Source organism: Nilaparvata lugens, chromosome 6 (genome assembly GCF_014356525.2).
Source record: "Nilaparvata lugens isolate BPH chromosome 6, ASM1435652v1, whole genome shotgun sequence".
Taxonomy (NCBI): domain Eukaryota; kingdom Metazoa; phylum Arthropoda; class Insecta; order Hemiptera; family Delphacidae; genus Nilaparvata; species Nilaparvata lugens.
Genome location: NC_052509.1, coordinates 43,544,828 through 43,565,201, shown reverse-complemented (window position 1 = coordinate 43,565,201; position 20,374 = coordinate 43,544,828). Strand labels below are relative to the sequence as shown.

The following is a 20,374-nucleotide window of genomic DNA, read 5'->3' as shown; positions in this document are numbered from 1 at the left end:
TGGAACAGCTGTTATCGAAATCCATGTTTTATTTGCAATCAGCTACAACCTATGAGTTATTAGTTCTCTCCTCGTAAAACAGCAAATTTTTGTGGTGTAATGTACTACATAAGAATACATTTCATTAAACTTTTATTTGAATTTAGTTAACACAGCTTACATAATTCTTTTCAGAATTAAATTCTCTACAATTTTTAGTGCGAAAAATTATTTGTTTACTGGTCATTAAAGAAAGTTATTGGGCATCAAACGTAGAAGTCTGTGTTTCTCTACTTGGATTTTTTGCATATTTTAACTTTTTTCTCAAAAACTACTCACACTACAGCTTTCAGACTTGTTTTTTTCAATTTTTCAGATATTTTCCCATATGAATCCAGCATAAGTTTTTCAAAAAAGAGTAAACATGCAGCCCAACATACACAACTGTATATGAAGTTTTCACTTGAGAATTACTTCCAATTCTACTAAGCAAAAAAGGACTGTTATTCATACACTATGAACACTGAAAATGGTCATTGCTGATACTATGTCTCATCAATTCATTAACAAAATACTAAACATACAAAGGCTAAGAGTTCCCCAGCAGTTGAATGCATCTGCTAAAAAAAGTTTCAGGGTTGAAGGATTAAAAGGAATCTTTTAATGTATTTTTCATTCAATATGAATAATTACCACAATATCAACTTCTCAGCTACACAAAAAGTATTTTCTGGTACCTAACTTACAGATAATCTGCACTAACAAAAAACAAAATTTTACATGAGGTCTAGTGAACTTATTGATGTAGTAAGAGCTGAGGTAATCACTGTTCTGCACATTTCATCAATTTCCTCGATGTTTCCTTAAAGAAGTTATTAAATGAATTAGCATTGTCAACATCATGTGAATCAACACCTCTATTGTTAACATTAGTAAAAAAATTTAACGACGTTCCATGCAGCTCAATTTTTATTTTATAAATGTTCTATTTTGTTGTTGAAATAATTTATATTTGCTTTCTTAATAGCAATTCTATACTCTTCCTTACAGCTTATTATATATTTATGTTTAAATTGGATAGTCTTACTAAAATGTTAAGTAAGCCATAAATTGGTTAGTCTTACTGAATTTTTTTAGTAAGCCATAATAGCTATTAAAACTATTTTCGAGTTTTATTTAATCAGCAGTATACCATCCATCATCTAGCTTTGGATTAAGCTACTAACTTTGATACGTTTAAGAGGATATGCAGCATCAACAGCCAACTTATACCAATCAAATAACTTCTTAAACTTATCATTAGCATCATCAAGCAAATACACTCACTCGAATTTGTTACAAATTAAGCGAACAAACAAATAAGTGTTCTGTTCATTAACTAACATAACTATAGCTTTTTGTTTACAATAGAGAAACACTTCGAGAGTCCTTTTTCACATGTAGGCTATTAAAGATTTGGCTAATGACTTAGAGAAACAATAGCATGAGTAGATATCCCATGGTATAGGTCGTTTATGTCGCAACTTTTACTGTTATCTCAAGCCGATAGTCCACGTAGTTCTTTCCCGTGAAGCTGTGTGACGCTGGTAGTCTCTCATACTGTGCCGTTTATACACTCTCACCCCAACAAGACAGTAAAAACCAACAGTAATTGATAATAATCGGTTCGAGATAAAGTTGCGACATGAACGCCCTATACCATGGGATATCTACTAACGCTATTGTTTATCTATGCTAATGATGATTTGACATTATGTGTATCGATAACTTGGGTCACACATCTGCTCTTATGAATATCAGTTACAATATTATCACTGCATTATCATTATCGATGTAACTGGTTTAGTGATTTCATTTGTAGAGATATGGATACCAAAACCTTTGAATTGCAAAGATCTATTTTGAATGTATCATTAACATAACATTGAAATCAGTGCATATTAAATTATAATTACATTTTTATATAGCACATCATATTGTAATATAAAAATGGAATAGCTAAAGCTCCTCAACCAAATTATGTACGGTAGGTGATAAGTTTTGAATAGCCTTCACCAAATTATGTAAAGGGTCCTTGAAAAATGAGCTAATATTTCTTATGCTTACCAGAATTGATTTTAATGGTTAGAAATATTTTAAAAAATCAGATTCAATAGCCTAATTATTACAAAATTGGATAACTCTTATAATAATATAATTTTATAAATGTAGGTACTATTAAATACTTTTAAAAATAATTGAAATAAAAATTTGAGCTATTCGCTTAAAGCATAACAAATAACTATGGTGTTTTACTTATTCTGACGTGTCCTTTGAGGTTTTGCATGCTAGGTTGCACCCCATTACTAAGACCTTTTTGAGAGCAAGACCTTTTTCTTTGTAAAGACCAAAATTACCGTCAACACAATTTATTTCTTCAATGTTATTTTCCATCACGAACTGCTTAATATTAAATCACTTTTTGCTATTAAAAAGAACGACTAGCAGTCAGAATGTTTTACAATAAATTAATTATTCACTTACTGTGACAACGAATTCTTTTGGCTTGAGATGGCTGACCTGCCGAAAGATCTCGTTGTCACAGTGAGCGATTAATTCATTTATTGTAAAAATTTATGAATGCTAGTCGTTCTTTTTAATAGCAATTTATTTCAATTAAACCGAACTGCGTTGGTTTGTGTTGGCGAAAACTTTGCCCAAATTCCAGTAAAGATCAAACTCTCAAAAAATTCACACTCTGTATCAAAAGAACCACTCTGTTTCAATTTTTTTTCAAACCTTACTATGTTCCCAACCAGAGAGCAATTTTGAATACCTCAAGGGCAAATCAGATTATTGTTTGTATAAAATTGTTTATCATAATACATTAGGAACCAAGAAGAGCATCAACATAATAAAAAATGTTTAAAACATGTATTGATTACAACAGCCAAATTAGGAGTAGTGTTGTTGTTCTTGAAAATATATATATCATGATCATCAAAGTCCTAAAGTGTACTTCTTATTCATCATTTCCAAAGTCAAGAACAATGTTGAAGGAAAATATTACCTACTATTATTGATATCAATTATTTTCTAGATGCGGATCTATTCCTCACAATATATCATTAAAATATGATTAAAGTTTGTTAAAATAGCTAACATCATTATTATATGTATTAGGTCTGTACAATGATAAAACAATTATTTTTTTAATTTGGAAGTTCAATTGCATTAGCTTCACAAACCATTTCCAAAAGATGTATTTTCACTTTACTAGGTACCCACGGTAACTGCTAACTTATATATTAATGTTTAAAATTTGTAAATATTTAATCTAGATACATGAAATTATTAAATGATGCTGTTATTAAATTATGATTTAATCATAGATTTTTGGTAATTTTTTGAGTAACGATTTTCCTTGTTTTATTCCTCTTCCTATACCACCCTTACTTTGATGATAACAAAGGTTACCAGAATAAAAATAATAACATTTAGTGGCAGGACTACAATAATAGGTGCTAACTGCGTTAATTCAAAGAAGTTTGTGGCTGTGCAAATAAATATAGTAGGCTATACCTAGTTATAACATCAGGTCCCGCAAATAGAATAAACTCACTAGTACCGTAATTTACATCATAATATTATATTATGACTAGCCGTCGGGCTCGCTTCGCTCGACATAGCAAGGAGGCTCCGCCCCCTGGACCACCGACTGGATCGTCCAAAAATGAGATTTTCTTGCCTGCATTTTTCATTTGAGCATTCCATCAGAAAGTCAAAGTACTGAGAAAATGCAGAAAAGCTGAGAAAAACGTTGATTTTGGACGTATCTTTGATGAAATAATAAAGTCCCAAAATTTTTAGACCCTACCTAAACCTCTGTATCAAATTTGAACATTTTCTGTCTATTACTTGATGAAAGAACAGAGAAACGAAAAAAAAACGCTAATTTTGGGCGTATCTTTGGCGTTATTTCAAATTCCTTCTAACACAACATTATTCCCCCCAGCTGAGCTTAACATTATTCCCCCCAGCTGAGCTTCTGTAGTAAATTTGAACATTTTCTGTGCATTTGTTCTCGATAAAGCGAAAAAAAACCGCTGGAAAATGCAGATTTTGGGCGTATCTTTGGCGTTATTTTAAATTCCTTCTAACACAACATTATTACACCCTAGCTTAGCTTCTGTACTAAATTTGAACATTTCCTGTTCATTTGTTCTCGATAAAGCTAGATTATATTAGATTAAAGGTAGATTTTTAGTTCTGCGAGTGCGTGAGTCAGTCAGCCAGTCAGTGAGTGCCATTTCGTTTTTATATATAATATCGGGGAACGAGCTTCGTTCTGGAGTACAAAAGCATAAAAAAATTACGAAAGAAGAAATTATAATAACATTTATACAGAAATGTTTTATCTAATCACAGTAAATTAAGATTATTCCCAGAGGAATGCAAAAATTTCCCTCACAAAGGCCCAGTTGCACAAAAGCCGGTTAAATTTTAATCCTGATTAACTTCACGTGAACCAAATCAGAGAAGACCATTTCAAAAAGATGGATCCACTGGAATTAATCAGGATTGAAAATAACCCGGCTTTTTTGCAACCGCTAGCACTAAGTACCTGATTGAATGATTACAAAAGTTCAACAGCTGAGTCATAATTTTGACACAGTCCCACTCACTCACTTTCATCACCAACAGACGACGAAATAATTATTATCAGCTGTTTTTCCAAGGATGAATAATAATTATCCTTTTTATTTCCTTCAACGAGTTTTCCCAGGGATGACACCTAGTGCAATCTAATCTTTATATTATAAACCTTACTATGTTCTGAATTTCGTGAGAATCGTTAGAGCCGTTTTCGAGATCCGGTGAAATACAAACATATGAGCATCTAAACATATTAACAGAAGTTGCTAGTATATAGGGTAGATATATTACCATATTTTTATGTTTATTTTAGTTGTGGACTTGCTGTTATGAGTATCTACTAAATTGCACAGACTTGTTTTATCGAGAATGAGCGCTTTTACTTTTATATTAATCCAGCGCACATAATATGATGTGACTGTTAACTACAGTTGTGCGTGCAATTGTTTAGTAAGCTTGGCAGTGCATTAAAGATTGAAGGTAGGTTGGTAGGTGAGCGTTTTTAAGGGCCGTTTGCATAGTATCCTACATTAAAGCTGCGTTTACACCAAAGTTATTAACAAAATGTTAATAACTTAATCCTCATAGATTGAACATAATAACTTATCATACACATGATGAACATATGTGTTTGTCAAGTTCCGTTCAATCTAATAAAATAGGGATTAAATTTTTAAAACTTCGTACAGTAGGCCTATTTAACTAATTAACTTTGGTGTGAACCGCCCAGCAGCTTAATATTAGTAAATCTAAAGCTGGAATCAAATCTGGTTTTTTGTTTAAACTAAGTACCTACTATTTTTCATTTATACTCTTTTACTATTGCACAGTGCAACTAAATGTAAAAGTAATTATAAATCTTATCATTTTTTGAGAAATTTCTCAATCGCTTTTCCTCTCCTATTACAGTACTGTACCTATCAGAGTAGGCTACAGCTCTAAACACACAAACGACGAATGAGTTATTAAAATAACCAATGAACTGCTGGTTTATTGTAAACAAAAAATAACTAATTCCCTGAAGAATTACATTAGGAACCGATTCAAGTTTTAATTCTGTTCACTCAAACTCGATCAACTCAATCTATCTTAGTTTAGCTAGCCTATCTAGGTCATCTATGAAAACGGCATTTTAAATTAATATACTGAAACAATGAGTAGAACTTAGACATCAATACTAGAATTCTAAAACTCAACAATTTCCATAAAGTTAGGTTATTGTTGATAATAGCCTGTTACTTTAAACCACATTATTAACACTGAATCTCAAGTTCATTTTGTTGATTCTTGTAATTCAAATCAAATTGTAAAATAGAATTCAACATCATAAACACAAATTAAAGATTCAAATTCAAATTACGAGGCACAGGTCAGTTAATCAGTTTGTACAACCAATTTTCTGCATTATCAAAGGCTATACGATATCGATAAAGTACAATGTATCGATAACAGAATCTCGATATATATTGTCACATTCTGAGGTGACCGCATTTGTCTTGTCATGAGGCGACAAATGCGGTCGATTTTCATTTTTGCACCTCCCGACAAATGCGGTCAGCGACAGAGTGGGTCACATTCCTGAGGTGACCGCATCTGTCTTGTCAAGAGGCGACAAATGCGGTCGATTTTCATTTTTGCAACTCCCGACAAATGCGGTCAGCGACAGAGTGGGTCACATTCCTGAGGTGACCGCATTTGTCGTGTCAAGAGGCGACAAATGCGGTCGATTTTTATTTCTGCACCTCCCGACAAATGCGGTCAGCGACAGAGTGGGTCACATTCCTGAGGTGACCGCATTTGTCGTGTCATGAGGCGACAAATGCGGTCGAAAAAATGACCCACTTTGTCGTCGACCCAGTTTGGCGCTATACCCTATGGCACAGTATACTGTTTCTGTGGGATGGCTATGGCACAGTATACATACAGTACGGAAACTTGGCTATATCCTGACGCCAAAATCCGCCATCTTGTTAGGAAGCGCCGCATTGTAATAGCACGGAAGAAGCATAAAGTGTTTCTGTCATCTGTGGTAATAGTATTGATGGTAGGTTCGGATCACTTCAATAATCCGGATCAATTGATCTCGTTCACTGCCACGAGCCAATCAGAAGACCAGGATTGGAACTTCCCAAGGTCACGTGACGTGTTTAGTATTGGCGTCATGTAAAAAGCATTGGTTAGATAGGCGATTGATTACAAGTTTCCATTCTGTATATTCTGTGGCTATGGTTATGGTAGGTAACCTGTTTTCAGTTTCACAGCCCAGAGCCAACAGGTTATGTTTTCTTGTTTTGTTAAATTGATTTTAAGTAATCTTGTAATATACTGTGCAATGTTCATTATATATAAATATTTTTAAAATGGAATGTGATTTAAATGAAGATATCGATATAAATGATGTTTTTGATGATATTGCATTATCAGAAGAAAAAATTGTTCAAAACAGTTTCCAAGAAGGTTTGAGTAAAGGCGTTTTGGAAGGTGAAATCGAAGGTTTCCATTTGGGATATCATAGAGGATCAGAAATAGGAAGTGAAATAGGTTTCTATAGTGGTTTTGTAGATATATTGATTTCCATTTCCACTTTGAAAGAAGATTTCCCTCAGAAGGGAATAGTTATTCTAACCAAGTTGAAAAACCTACTTCTTGAATTTCCTAGAAGTAATGTAGAAGACTGTGACATGGTTCAACTACTAGAAAACATTAGATCACTTTATAAGAAGTTGTGTGTCATGCTGAAAATTGACTGTAGACTACCGATGAAAGACGAACTGTCATTCTGATTTAGCCTACTAACGGTTATGGCTATTCATGATAGAATGAACTTCAAGAAATCCTTGCCTCAAGTCAGGCATAGATTGATTGAGATGACAGATTATATAAAACCATTCTTACCTATTCTGGAATGTCATATGGTTAACTTTTATACAAACAATCTCTGGAGCAAAAATGTGCCCGAGAAAATAAAAGTAGAGGTAGAGAAATGCAATTTGATAGTGAATGAGTTTTTTGAAGAATCACCATCAATCAAAAATAGCAAGGAATTGCAAACATTTATAGAATCTGCTAAAAAATATTTTCCTTCAACTTTGGATGTATGTCTCCATGAAAAAGAGTTTTACAATCTCTTCAAAGATTGGAATTGCTCTCGAGCTAACACACTTCTTGATAACTCCTTCATGTCGTTCAAGAAGTCGCATGAAGTTGAAGTAATGAGTAACCTAATCAAGTATTTATCAGAAGGCTTTGGTTGCTCACATATTCTTGATCTTGGAGGAGGTAAAGGCTATTTGGGCTCAGTTCTAGCTTTGGAACATAAATTAAAAGTTCTTAGTATTGATTCGTCGAGTTCAAATACTCATGCAGCTGGAAAGAGAGCTCAAAAGATGAAGGTGAGTCATATTCAAACTGTTGTTCTTTTTCCTTCTTAATTCTCAATTGATCTTGAATTGTAGGGTGAGGGAGGAGCAAGGAGTCTATAGTAGAAATTGTCTTTGTAGAGTATTATTACAATTTTGAAAAGGTAGAAATTTTTAGGCGATAAGGTATGATAGAATATGTTGTAAGCTACGTGGTTTGTATGGATCAATATTATTAACATCAAGAATTCTAGTAGTTATATATTTCAATGTTCTCAATTGTATTCGTTCAACTCTAGATAAAATATAATTGGCTGCACTTCCCCATGATCCAATGCTATATCTAATTATTGGCTCCATCAAAGACGTATAGGCCTAAATCAGATAGAAGCAGTCAGGAGTGATATTTTTATGCAAATAAAATACTTTTGCGTTAAGCGCTTGAAGTTTTTGTGAAATTTTATTCTATGTGAGGACACCATCTCAGGCTGCTATCAATTATAATGCCAAGGTATAAGCAAAAATTATACAAACTACTCCACTGTGGACTGTTGTAACATTAAATTGATTGGACAGTGGTATCCATCATTTGTAATAAATGATTGGTGACCTGTTTGGTAAGAGTAATAAAAGGGGGCAATCCACCAGTTCCCAGACGGGAACACTGTAAATTGTTGTTGCGTAGCATTTGATGGTAGAGCAAAAGCAGTTGGTTTTTTTTATATTATCAACTAGATGTTTTTTGGAATTTGAAAGAAAAACATTTTTTTTCAGGAGTCAGATTTTTTTTTATTTAAAAGAAGAAATTTCTGTTTTATTTAAATGTGAATTTTAACATATTTTGGTTTTATAAAATTAGTTATGCTACAACTATTCTAATACAGAACAATTAAGGAGGGTTATGAAATTTTGAGCATTTAATCAATTAAAAAAAATTAAAATAAACTTGTTACCAATGATTTTTCAAAACGTTAGACAGAATTGTGTTGGACAGATTATTGTGTTTTTTATTTAGTTTTTAGAGTTATTTGACAGTTCAAAAAACATTATTCATTTATAATTAATTTGGAATTTCTAAAATCAAAACAATATAGAAAAAATAAATTGAATGTGGAACGATACCGTTATACAGTTGATGTTCATCCTAAGTTGCCATGGGGATGTCCAGCCACGGGGCAGCTCGGTCTGTCTCAGGAGGTAGACGATCAAAAAGTGTGTGAAATTATTCAGAAGAAAAGTGGAAAGCTTTTTCCACTAGCTGGCTGGAGGGGAGACTAGAATGCTAGCCCCACTTCTACCTCTCCTCAGCGTTTTTAGTCTGTCAGCCAAAACTGTCTGATCAGCTTTTAGTTTTTAAAGTTGGAAAAAATTATTTCTCTTCTTAAAGAAGGAACTGATGTTTGGGGGTATGTCAAACCTTTTGGTTCATGACACTGTGGTAATCTTGGTTTCAATAGTGATTGCTTCGAATGACTGAATCTGGTGATTGGAGGATGCTGGACTGGAAGGAGGCGATACAGTTCGGCTGCTCCCGTCACCCGAGTTTCCTTTTCAACCGGCTTCATGTCTGATTCGAACTGAGGGTGGACTCGAGTCGTGGACTATCTCTTATTATTATATTATTGACTGAACTTTCTTCCTGGGAAAGCGTGATTAATGTGTCGACGGGCTCTTTTTCGGACAATATACTCATATATACGGACTCATATATACGGACTCATATAGAACGGACCTCAATATTTCTAATCTGTTTTGTTCTGTTATCAATTTCCTTTTAATCTTTCTCTTTCTATTATGTTCTCTTTCTCATTTTAAATAGCCTTCTGTGTTTACAGTATATCGTAATTCTATTTAAGAATTTTTGCTTTCTTTCCTTTTCAACATATAAGCTATTAAAATAGCCTAAATCAATAATAATTTGAAATCAATTGAAATTGAAATTCTTTATTCTCCAAAAAAGATTAACAATACATTTGTATGTAAAAAATAAAAATACATTCCATTGGAGGCTCCTCTTATGGGCACATGCAATAAGTGTGATTTATAAGATAGCCTGCAATATCTTAAAACATAATTTCCCATACTTACAACACGTCTTGTAGTGTTCTCTTCCTGCTTAATTACTCAATTTGGGAAATGGGTACTTTCACTCTCAGTCCAACAAATAAAGGAACACTAAGCTTATTTTCCTGGACTTTTACTATGGAAAATCGTTTGAGAATCTTTCTGGTAAGATTCAATGGCGTTGTTTATCAAAGTCGTGCAAAGCGTCTCTAACTGATTAAGCAATGTCTAAAATAATCGAAATAGATTGCCGTCTCCATTACCATCTCACGCAATGTAATAATAAAAAGGTTGAACATGTTCTTTTATCAACATGTATCGTTTATTTATAAATGTATCATTTATCAACATTTGTCGTGCAAAGCGTCTCTAACTGATTGAGCAATGTCTAAAATAATCGAAATAGATTGCCGTCTCACATAACCATCTCCCGCAATGTAATAATAAAATGGTTGAACATGTTGATTTATCAGTAATGATTGATGAGAAATCGCCCCCACCTAGTTACAGATGGCCCGCTGAACTTATCTTCTACACCGGTATATGATAATAAGGGTAAACTGTCTACTGGATTTGAGTATGAACAACATTTGCTATGAGGGAAACAATTCCGATAATGTTGGGAAGTTGAAAAGGAAAATGCAGTCATTGTCTGATGATAATGCTCGTTTGTTAGTGCAGTGGCATGCTGCAATAGATCGGTCAATTGTTAATGATAGGATTAATATGGAGTTGACTGATAAGTAATTTATTGATCTTGGGACACAAACAGATGAAAAAGAGGGAGGGGAGGACTCTGTTGCTGCTGTCTTGTCAAGCTGTAGAGCGATGGAGGCAGGTTGGGTGGGAAATATTTGTGATAAGCTTGATAAAAAATGTATTTTTTAATAATATCTTATTATCTTATAGATCTTAATGTCTGAACTAGCAAATGATTTGAAATTAAATGGAAAACTATTGACAGATGTGGGAAAGAATGTTGGTTTGGCGAATTTGGCTTTGAATAACTTCCGCAGATCATGCTCCTTGATTAATGCTGCCTGCAGAGATATCAGTTCGCTTAGTGGGTTTGGTTTAGATTGAAGACTGCATTTGTGGGCTAATAGTCATGGTAGGGAGTTTCGGGAGCGTGTGGGCTCCTTGCTGCCAAATGAGTTTTCTTGTGTTACCCACATTCTTCCAGGGGCAAGGCTTGAAGCTTTGACTGACTGGATGCTCTCCCCAAATGAGGTCAAAAATTATCAACAAAAAGACTTGGTTGTCATTAATTTGGGTGGTACTAATAGTATTAATAATAACTCTAATGAGATCTGCAAGTCAAAATTCATGCAAAGGTTAACTGAAGTGTCAAGAATAACTTAAATACTGTTTAAATTTGTTTCCATGTGTTTTACAGAATTATGTCCTCTTGTTCGCAGAAATATTGGCAAGGGATAAGAAAACGGATTGAAACTGGTATCACCAGAAAAGGAAAGCATTGGAAGGCAAACCCTTCACAAAATGAAGTTACCGACTCTCCCAACTCTTCATTGCTCTCTACAGATAAGGCTAATAAAGAGGAAAAACGTATAAATTTTATTGATCTGTACAAAAATGTAACTATGTTTGTGAATCCTGATACTGATGTTGTAGGCGTTTTGAGGGAAAAGTTTAAAGAAGAAAATGATGACCTATCAATTGCATTGGTTGGTTTGCATACATGTGGAAACCTAGGGCCAAGCTCAATTGAACTATTCCTGAAAATGAAAAGTGTTAAACTACTTCTAAATGTTGGATGCTGCTATCATTTGCTGACTGACAAATTTGAGGGAGAGCAGGAAACCCAAGTAGCAACGAATCTTTGCTCTTATAGCGCTGGTTTTCCAATGAGTCAATTGCTTCTTTCAAGGGGATTTCGCTTGACTTACAATACTAGAGTTGTGGCAGCACAGTCTGTTGATAGGATCATGCAGGATAAAGTGGTAAATTACACACACATTTTTTCGCTTTTATCTCCTACTACTCTGAATATTTTCAATCTATCATTAGTCAGTCATTTACTCACACATTAGTCAATCAAGGATTAGGTGGCTAACATCATTTGAATGCTTCAATTTCAAAGTGATCTAAGCCAAATGTTAAATTTTTGGAACATCAATAGAAACACTCCAATTTTGAAAAAAACAGTTTTTTATTTACTGCATTATTATTTTAAGATAATTCATGAATGTAAAAAGTGTCCATGTGTTTTAAAACGATATAACTAAAACAATCATAAAGTAGAAGATAAAAAAGGGACAGGTTAGCAGAAAGATCCAAGTCCGAGGCCAGTTTCTTCCAAATGGGTCTAAGCCCGGGGCCAATTACCTTCAAATGGGTCTAAGTCCTGTAAGCAAGATGAGACGCCTTCAACAACTATGTAAGCTAATGCCTTCACCAATTAGGTAATGGTGAGAAAAGAACTACCATATGTAGCCTAATATGTTTTGATGGTTGTAATGATACAATCAAAGGGTGAACAATCTACTATATAATTTAATCATTTTTTAATTATTATATAATTTAAAAAACTAACCTCATTCTTGGGTTACTTTTATTTTTCCACCTTTTCTCCTTTCAAAATTTTAATTTTCTTCTGTTGAAAATGCTACATCACCCATTATATTGATATTTATATATTTATATTAAATTTAATAGAAAGAGAAACCTATTGTAGCCTACAGTAGTTCTCTGGTAAACGAACTCACAAACAGATGACAGCCTGCCAGCTGGTTGTATGGAGTTAGATCACTTTGAAAACCACTGCCACTGGACATAGACACAGCGCATTCTATGAAAACTAACAGAAAATGATTTGGAACAAAGATCGTGTAGAAGGGCATTGGCATTGGTACTTAGATAACTTTGAAACAAAAAAAAACTTTTTTGGCACTTGGATCGCTTTGAAATGAAAGCATTCATATTTATAATACATCGCATCTCCATATAATTGGTTTTAAATTCATCAGTAAAAAAATACTAATGTTGTTTCTTGTCCGCATTATGTTTTTATTTTTATTAGCGAATGTACATAATTAGGCATCAGAGAAATTCATTGAATATTGAATAAAGTTCAATATTTATTTATTCTTCAATATTGCAAACTAACGTATTAATTTTTTAAAACAATCATAATCTTACTACAGTAACAATTAAAACATTTCAGCAATCATTTTTTTACCTTCGATAAAGAACCTATTAATTGGGAGAGTAGATTGAACTTATTAAGTGTTTATATGTTTTCAGATTCCATCTGCAAACCTTTTTTATCGAGCTCTAGTGGAAGTATTATTGGTAGAGAAATTCAAGATAGAGGAGATTTTCAAGATAGGCTCTATCAAGTGTGACTCTTTTCCTGAATATGCAAGAAAAGCGTTGAAGAAGTTCGAATTACAAGATAAAGTAAGACAGTTTTTAAAATTATCTATTGTTACCCATCAATCATTATTTTATTCAAAAATTGATAACGACTCTTTTACTAATGCATGTCTGATCGCTGTATAAGGTTGAGGTGTAGATAGAGATAGAAGTTAGATGAAATTATATTCCATCAATATCTGTAGTCTTGCAGGGATTGATGATGAATAAATTGGAAAGCTTAGGAATGTGTACCTCTTTTGGAATAGATTTATTCTCGAATATTTTACTGTATCTCACCTGAGTTTAACAAATGGATTTGAAAATATATTAACAGCAACTTGATAGCTTCTAATTTTATAAACTATCACTTTAGAAATGGTTTGTACTTGGACCTTCAAGTCGTACTAAATTTCCCAATCTTTTACCGCCATCAAATTAAAATTGCTATTATATAACCTCTTCTTAAGCAATAACATAATTTCACTGATAAAAAATTATTTTCACCGTTACTTTTATTGTGTTGATAAACAGATCGATAATTTCTCGTGATTCAATGTTCTTCATGCTGTAATCCAACTGGAAGTAAATTAATGATTCGTTTCAAAGTAATTGAAAAATTGCTCAAAAATGTGTATTTATTTGCGATTATTAAAGATACCACGTTAACCATGACATATTATTGAAAACATAATAAAAACTTTGATGAGTTATGAAATCCAATTCTAGTTTCAGTTGAAATTATATATACTTTGATGTCTTCAGTATCACATTAAAAAATCAACAATATTCTCATTAATTATTTAATAATAGGCCTAGTTATATTGATTATTATTTTCTTTCGTTTGATGAGGTTTCCTGAATTGCATTTTCCAAATTGATTTCAGGTCACGGATCATGAGCTGGATGAACTATTCAATAAATATGAACAACATTGGAGCAAACTACAAATTTACTTTATGATGAGAGTGACACTTGCTCCTATTGTCGAGGCAATTTGTCTTCTCGATAGGCTACAATACCTACATGAGCAAGTGAGTAACTCATCACTTCTCATCTAAACATAGTTGATAATTTCACTTTCAACGTTTCATTTATAATGCTAATGGTACTGTATGCCCCGAATTGGGGTCTCTTCTATTCATAACATTCATTCCAAGGTTGTCATCCTGATTTGAAGAACTGTTTGTATATAAATAACTTAACGAAGCATTTTTCTACTTTAACAGTCTTTCACAACTCACTTGTTAAGTCCAGACGCGGTTCAAGGCACTGGCCCCTATCTTCAACGTGCAGGTAGTAGACTACCTTAATACATTATTAACACAGGGTAATACTCTAAGTACTTAGGTACTCTCTGTACGCTGAAGATAGGTCCAAGTGCCTTGAAACGCACTTGAAAAGTAAGTTATAAAAATAATGTTTTAAGAGTGAAGAAGTTATTCTTCTTCTCAGCCTGTTCCCACTCAGGTGGGGTGGCGTTTCTGGTCAGTGGCTTCCAGGAGTCTCGGTCGTGGGCTGCGTTTGGTGTTAGTTCCTTCTCTGCAACATCTTGAGCGATACAATTTTCCCATTTCTCCCTAGTGCCTTCGACATCCAAGTGGTCGATCTTTTTTCCCACATAATCGGCCTTCCTTCCCTCCAAATGTCCGTACCACTGCAGTCTTTTTTCTTGTATTTTCTTTGATATTTTTGTAACCTTCATTCTGTTTCTTATTATTTTATTTCGGATTCTATCCCTTCTAGTTACGCCGCAACTCCACCTCAGCATCTTAAACAAGTATAAAATTGGAAGTCACTCATTACTCTTTGTAAGGATATAAGATTTTACACCCAACAAGATCGAAACAATATTCCAACAAGAAATCTTATTATATTCTTACACTTGAATGCAGAAACTGCATTATCCGTTATATGGCTATACCCTATGTGCAGAATATTATGCATATAATAATTATGTGCTTCCTGCTCTAGTGGAATACATAAAAATCCCACACATTTAAACCTTTCATGAAACTAGTTAAATGTATTGCCATCATCCAATTTCTTTGAAGTTTCATAAAAATGTTTTTTTTTTTAAGTTTTACTTTTATAATTTTCAGGGAATTGAGGAGGCTTATCTAGTACAGCTGTTTGACCCAGTGAAATCTCCTCGCTGTTACGGAATACTTGCTGTCAGGGATTAAACAAGATCATGTTAAGTGAGACAAATTTTTAACATACTCATTTTGAATATTATTCTCAATTTTTTGAAAAATATACTTGATGTTTTCGCAAATTAAAACGTTTCAAGTACTCTTAGGATCATTCAATCCTCCTATAAACTCGAGGCATATTTCTTACTGCTAGATATATCCTTCTATGAGATGGAGAGTGTCCAATTTTTGTTTTCAGTTATTGAACAATGTTCAATATCAAGCATCGAAGGTATTCGTTAAGAATCATTGAAATTCCCTCACCTAAAATCATCAATATTTGAATCCAATCTTGGGACGCTTTATAACGCCACCCGCTGCTTTGTTTTGAAACCCATGGTTTAGTGTCATTTTGAAGTTTTTCAACTGAGGATGGATGTGATGTAATTTTTTCATTTTGATGTCCACATAAGCTTAATGATTGTACGAGGATGATGTAAAGGCCTTAGTTAGGTGGGCTCCGAAAACTAACTGGGAAGTGATTCTGAAAACTGTCTGTTATCAGATCCGTCCTGAAGTAAAAATACATCCAATTGGATAACTTGCGCTCCGAAGAGCTGAGTCTATTTTATCTGTTAGATCTGTTAAGCTCATGGCTCATTATGCGTGGACAACCTCTATGAAAGTTATAAAAGCTAATGTACTTTGGATTTTTTATAGTAGCGACATGATTTTTAAAGTGTTATCCTCATGACTGATTCGAATCATTATAATAATATGGGTTTAAAAGCACTTCATAACAGGTATACAATACTGTCAGAGACAAATAAATATATTAAACAGTATATTTACTCAATGATACTGCTTTCCGTATTCGTGATCCTGGAAATCTTTAGAACTCTTCTCCATTCTAATTGGACATTTTAAATTAAAGCATATTATTAAAAAAGGATTATAACTAATTGAACATTCAACATTATACAGCGAAGGCTATAATATATATGATGAGGGTTGAGTAAATATGATATATAGAACATTTTTATTTTCATAGTACTGTATTTATTAAAAATACAACATATTACATAAGTACAATATGATACATATTCTAAATATTTACAGATTCACAGCAGCTTGCAGCCATGACTAAATCAATAACATTTATTATCAGCAATCAGAGAGTAAATAATTCAACATTTCGTAATAGCCCTAAAAAGCTTTCTAAAAATTCCAATACATTTCAAATTCAAAGTTAAAAATAGCTTTTAGGCCTGATAATATATATTAGTACAATATTTTGTTTTTTGTGACATCAATGCACGTAATTTTGCAGAATTCGATTCAACAATGTTCAGTTCTCATAATTTACCATCACTACATCTAGTATACATCTATTTTACATAAATCATGTAAATTAATTAGGTTTTCAAATACATATCATATAGGGTCATTTCATAATTTTTAAAGAAGGATCTCAGATTATGATAATTTTATTACTTATTTCCTATCATCAATGATTCCAATAAATCAAAAGTCAATATTGAACATGCACTTCCATGTTGAGTAGTTTAAAATTCTATGTAATATAATATGTTTGCTCCTATTGATAAATCTTGCCCAATATTTCCTCGCTCTTGTAAGCGATTTGTGGATAGTATAAATACTATTGCTACTACGGTATTCAAATATCAATAACCTACTGAATAAAATTTCAAATCTGTTACAACCCTTAAAATTGACAATAATTCAGCAATAGTAATTCAATCTATATAACGATTTCCAAATTTCCAGTAAAAATATTATTTGCCTACTTACTAAAAATGGGAAATGCTTTTCATGTGTTTGTGTAGTTAGCCTTAGAACAGGTATTTTAAAGACCAGTCTTTCAGAGAGTTATGAAAAATAAGATTTACCTGGAAATTTACTGTATAATTAATTAATGCATACTTAGAAACAATAAGTATTGCATCAATTTGATTCATTGGAATCAATATTGCAACTCTTACTGTTGTCGAGTATTAATAATCAAGTTTCTATTATAGCTCAATATTCTGTATAATTCAATTCAAACTGATTTTCCTTCATTCAATTGATCAAAAGTTGTGGGAACTATTCAAATAATCCTAATATTATTAAGTTAATTCGTAATACTAGTTCTAGTATCTTTCTTGATGATTATAATTATTATCAAAGCGTCCCTGCCGTTTACACAGTATGAATAATTCTCTATTGATTTACTTATAAAAATTCGGAACTAATCCTCTAGATATCGTTTCAGCTTGTAACAGATATAAGTAAAATTGTGCTCCTCAATAAATTATATAATGTTATGAAGGCATCTTATAATAATTATTATTTATAATTGTTGTTCAACTGTTGAGTTTCAGTGTACTTAAGTTTATTTGCTACTCAAGCTGACCAATATTGCTTACGTACTAGTTTTGAACTATTTCCATAGAACAGCTTCGATTCTCCATTTACTCTATCAAGATCTAACGGAGAAAGGTCTCTAAGTCAGGGTAGCAGTACAAATTATCTAGGCCATATGAATCTGAATACTCTACCAATTATTCAAAATAGTATACCAATTTTCAATTTACACACAATTCACTTTGAGTTGAAAAATATCTATCTCTGACCTATATTCAATAATTCCCTGAAACGTCTGTTTCACAGGAATATATCTTCATTTTTTCATTTTCTATTTAGCTTGAGGGAGCTTTTCCAATAATTATGTTGAACTATGATTTGAAAGTTGACAGCTCATCTTTTGAGAATTTGAGACAATGTCTACTTGAATAGTTTCTGAACTGTAGTCACTAAATAATAAGAATTTTGCTTTGAAAAATCACTGCTGCTCTGTTATGAAGATCTCCACTCGAAAATGAACCACTGACAATGACTGGTTGAGTATCACTTGGCATTTTTGAGATCTAGAAGTAGGCGGCACACTCTCAACCTTCAAATTTGAATATAATGACAAGTTGAAGATTGATCTGATAGCTATCTAGAAGTGGACTTATTCTCAATACTTATCGTAAAGATTAGTTTGATAAGTGTCAGAAATTGTTTGAAAAATTAATATAGCATATTGATGAAAGGAACAAGGTTTTACATAAGAGCCTTTATTTATTAGAGATAGTTATTCTATCTTTATTTGAACATCTTAAGACCATTACTTAAGAATGCTGTAAGATTACATATCTACTGTTGTCCAATTGATGAGTCTCATTACACATATTAGGCCCACTCATTTGGACTACTCTAGACAATATTTATTTTGGTTGATTCATAGACAACATATCTACTGTTGTCCAATTGATGAGTCTCATTACACATATTAGGCCCACTCATTTGGAGTACTCTAGACAATATTAATTTTGGTTGATTCATAGACAACATATCTACTGTTGTCCAATTGATGAGTCTCATTACACATATTAGGCCCACTCATTTGGAGTACTCTAGACAATATGTATTCTGGTTGATTCATAGATTTGACTATTAATAATTTTGGGCTCTATTGGCGAACTTATATGCGAAAAGGACAGTAGGCCTGTACCGAATTACTTGGTGCTACATCTCATTTGGTTACCCTAGCCTCCTTTGATATTCCTCTCCATTCCTCCCACAATGTCATAATGTTCCATAAAATGGATTACACATCATTTGAATGTTTATTAAATCATTCCAAGTTTGAGCAATAGCTGAGAGCCTAATGAACCGTTAGATCCCAATAACGTAAATAAAAAACGAAGTTCTACTTTTTCAGTAAGTCTATTTCGAGAAAGAAGTTATAATATCGCTGATACTGGTGTAGGTTCCAACCAGTAGACCAGCAATACCGAACAGAATCAACAGGAAGTTGCGGAAGAGAATGTAGTAGCCGGTGCCCAGGTTGTCAGGCCACATGACACAGATCTCAATGATTGCCGGGAAAGCGATTCCCAGTGCTGAAAGGCAGAATGCGCCAAAAAGCGAGATGAACAGTTCGAGGCGAGGCACGGCAACTGCTAGTACAACTGTAAAACACACACACAATAAACATTACATTTATTTATTCTTCAATCTTATATTTATCTCCCCACAGAGTGATCTAAGCCTCATTGACCCAAAAAACGACTGAGTTTCTGTCGCAGTGGGAGGGATCAAAAATATTTCCTCCAAGGCTTGTTTTTTTCCACTCATTCAAATTCTAATACAAGTTACAATTTTGTAATGAGATCATTACTCATGAAGCATTTGTAATACCATGAAGTATTTGTATTCTCGTGAAGTATTTGTAAAATACCGTACTCATTTGTAGTCTATAAACATTGTGAGAAATGTTTCATTAGTGATCAACAGCTCACTTTCCCATAGTATCCACAATGAAACTATTTCACTCATATTTTGAGTAGGCCTTGAGCCTTCCTCGTCATAGCCTTCTTCACTTTCATTACCATAGACAAAACTAACCAAGATAGAATGTCTGTGCTATTATTCAAAAGGCTTTATTGAAGCTCATTAAGCGACATGTAGAGAGACGACTTTAAAATTTTTGGAACTTTCCACTTTGACTTCCGACTTTTTGAGGAACTTCATTCCAATTTTTTCGCCATCTCTCTTAATCAATACAGATAAAATTAAATTTGGATTAGATGTCCAAAAGCTCAGAAACAGTTCAATACTCACATGTGATTAGCACTGCAGCGGTACGAAGAACATACTCCCAAAATAAATGTTTTGTTGAGATATTCTTCTTCATGTAGGTGTTCCAAACAATATCAACCGGCACATAACACTGGAGAGCGTAAGTGATGAATATGGCTACAGCAAAAATCAACTTCA

The 20,374-nt window shown here is 33.1% G+C and overlaps 3 protein-coding genes and 1 long non-coding RNA gene across 4 annotated transcripts; 2 read left to right on the top strand and 2 right to left on the bottom strand.

The window, feature by feature from the left end:
* Positions 1-6,851: 6,851 nt before the first annotated feature.
* LOC111054718 (methyltransferase-like protein 25) lies at positions 6,852-15,696 on the top strand. The gene is made up of 5 exons (XM_022341799.2): positions 6,852-8,006; positions 11,456-11,998; positions 13,302-13,457; positions 14,300-14,446; positions 15,515-15,696. The coding sequence occupies exons 1-5, from the start codon at positions 7,416-7,418 to the stop codon at positions 15,596-15,598; spliced, it is 1,521 nt and encodes a 506-aa protein (XP_022197491.2). The 5' UTR covers positions 6,852-7,415; the 3' UTR covers positions 15,599-15,696.
* On the top strand, positions 6,939-7,577 carry LOC111054719 (protein LTO1 homolog). Its single transcript, XM_022341801.2, has one exon. The coding sequence runs from the start codon at positions 6,975-6,977 to the stop codon at positions 7,395-7,397; it is 423 nt and encodes a 140-aa protein (XP_022197493.1). The 5' UTR covers positions 6,939-6,974; the 3' UTR covers positions 7,398-7,577.
* Positions 12,195-12,763, bottom strand: LOC120351935. Its single transcript, XR_005571638.1, has 2 exons — positions 12,592-12,763; positions 12,195-12,402 (listed from the first exon to the last, which is right to left on the bottom strand). It is a non-coding gene; the product is annotated as an uncharacterized LOC120351935 (long non-coding RNA).
* Positions 15,697-18,936: 3,240 nt separating the features above from the next.
* LOC120351932 (proton-coupled amino acid transporter-like protein CG1139) lies at positions 18,937-20,368 on the bottom strand. Its single transcript, XM_039430852.1, has 2 exons — positions 20,219-20,368; positions 18,937-19,566 (listed from the first exon to the last, which is right to left on the bottom strand). The coding sequence occupies exons 1-2, from the start codon at positions 20,289-20,291 to the stop codon at positions 19,322-19,324; spliced, it is 318 nt and encodes a 105-aa protein (XP_039286786.1). The 5' UTR covers positions 20,292-20,368; the 3' UTR covers positions 18,937-19,321.
* Positions 20,369-20,374: the final 6 nt, after the last annotated feature.

Bases quoted from the DNA above. Each gene is read 5' to 3' on its own strand.
- LOC111054718 (XM_022341799.2), top strand. From the start codon at position 7,416: ATGGCTATTCATGATAGAATGAACTTCAAGAAATCCTTGCCTCAAGTC. The intron at 11,999-13,301 runs GTAAATTACACA...ATATGTTTTCAG, and splicing joins GGATCATGCAGGATAAAGTG to ATTCCATCTGCAAACCTTTT. The intron at 13,458-14,299 runs GTAAGACAGTTT...AATTGATTTCAG, and splicing joins AGTTCGAATTACAAGATAAA to GTCACGGATCATGAGCTGGA.
- LOC111054719 (XM_022341801.2), top strand. From the start codon at position 6,975: ATGGAATGTGATTTAAATGAAGATATCGATATAAATGATGTTTTTGAT.
- LOC120351932 (XM_039430852.1), bottom strand. From the start codon at position 20,291: ATGAAGAAGAATATCTCAACAAAACATTTATTTTGGGAGTATGTTCTT. The intron at 19,567-20,218 runs GTGAGTATTGAA...TGTGTTTTACAG, and splicing joins CGCTGCAGTGCTAATCACAT to TTGTACTAGCAGTTGCCGTG.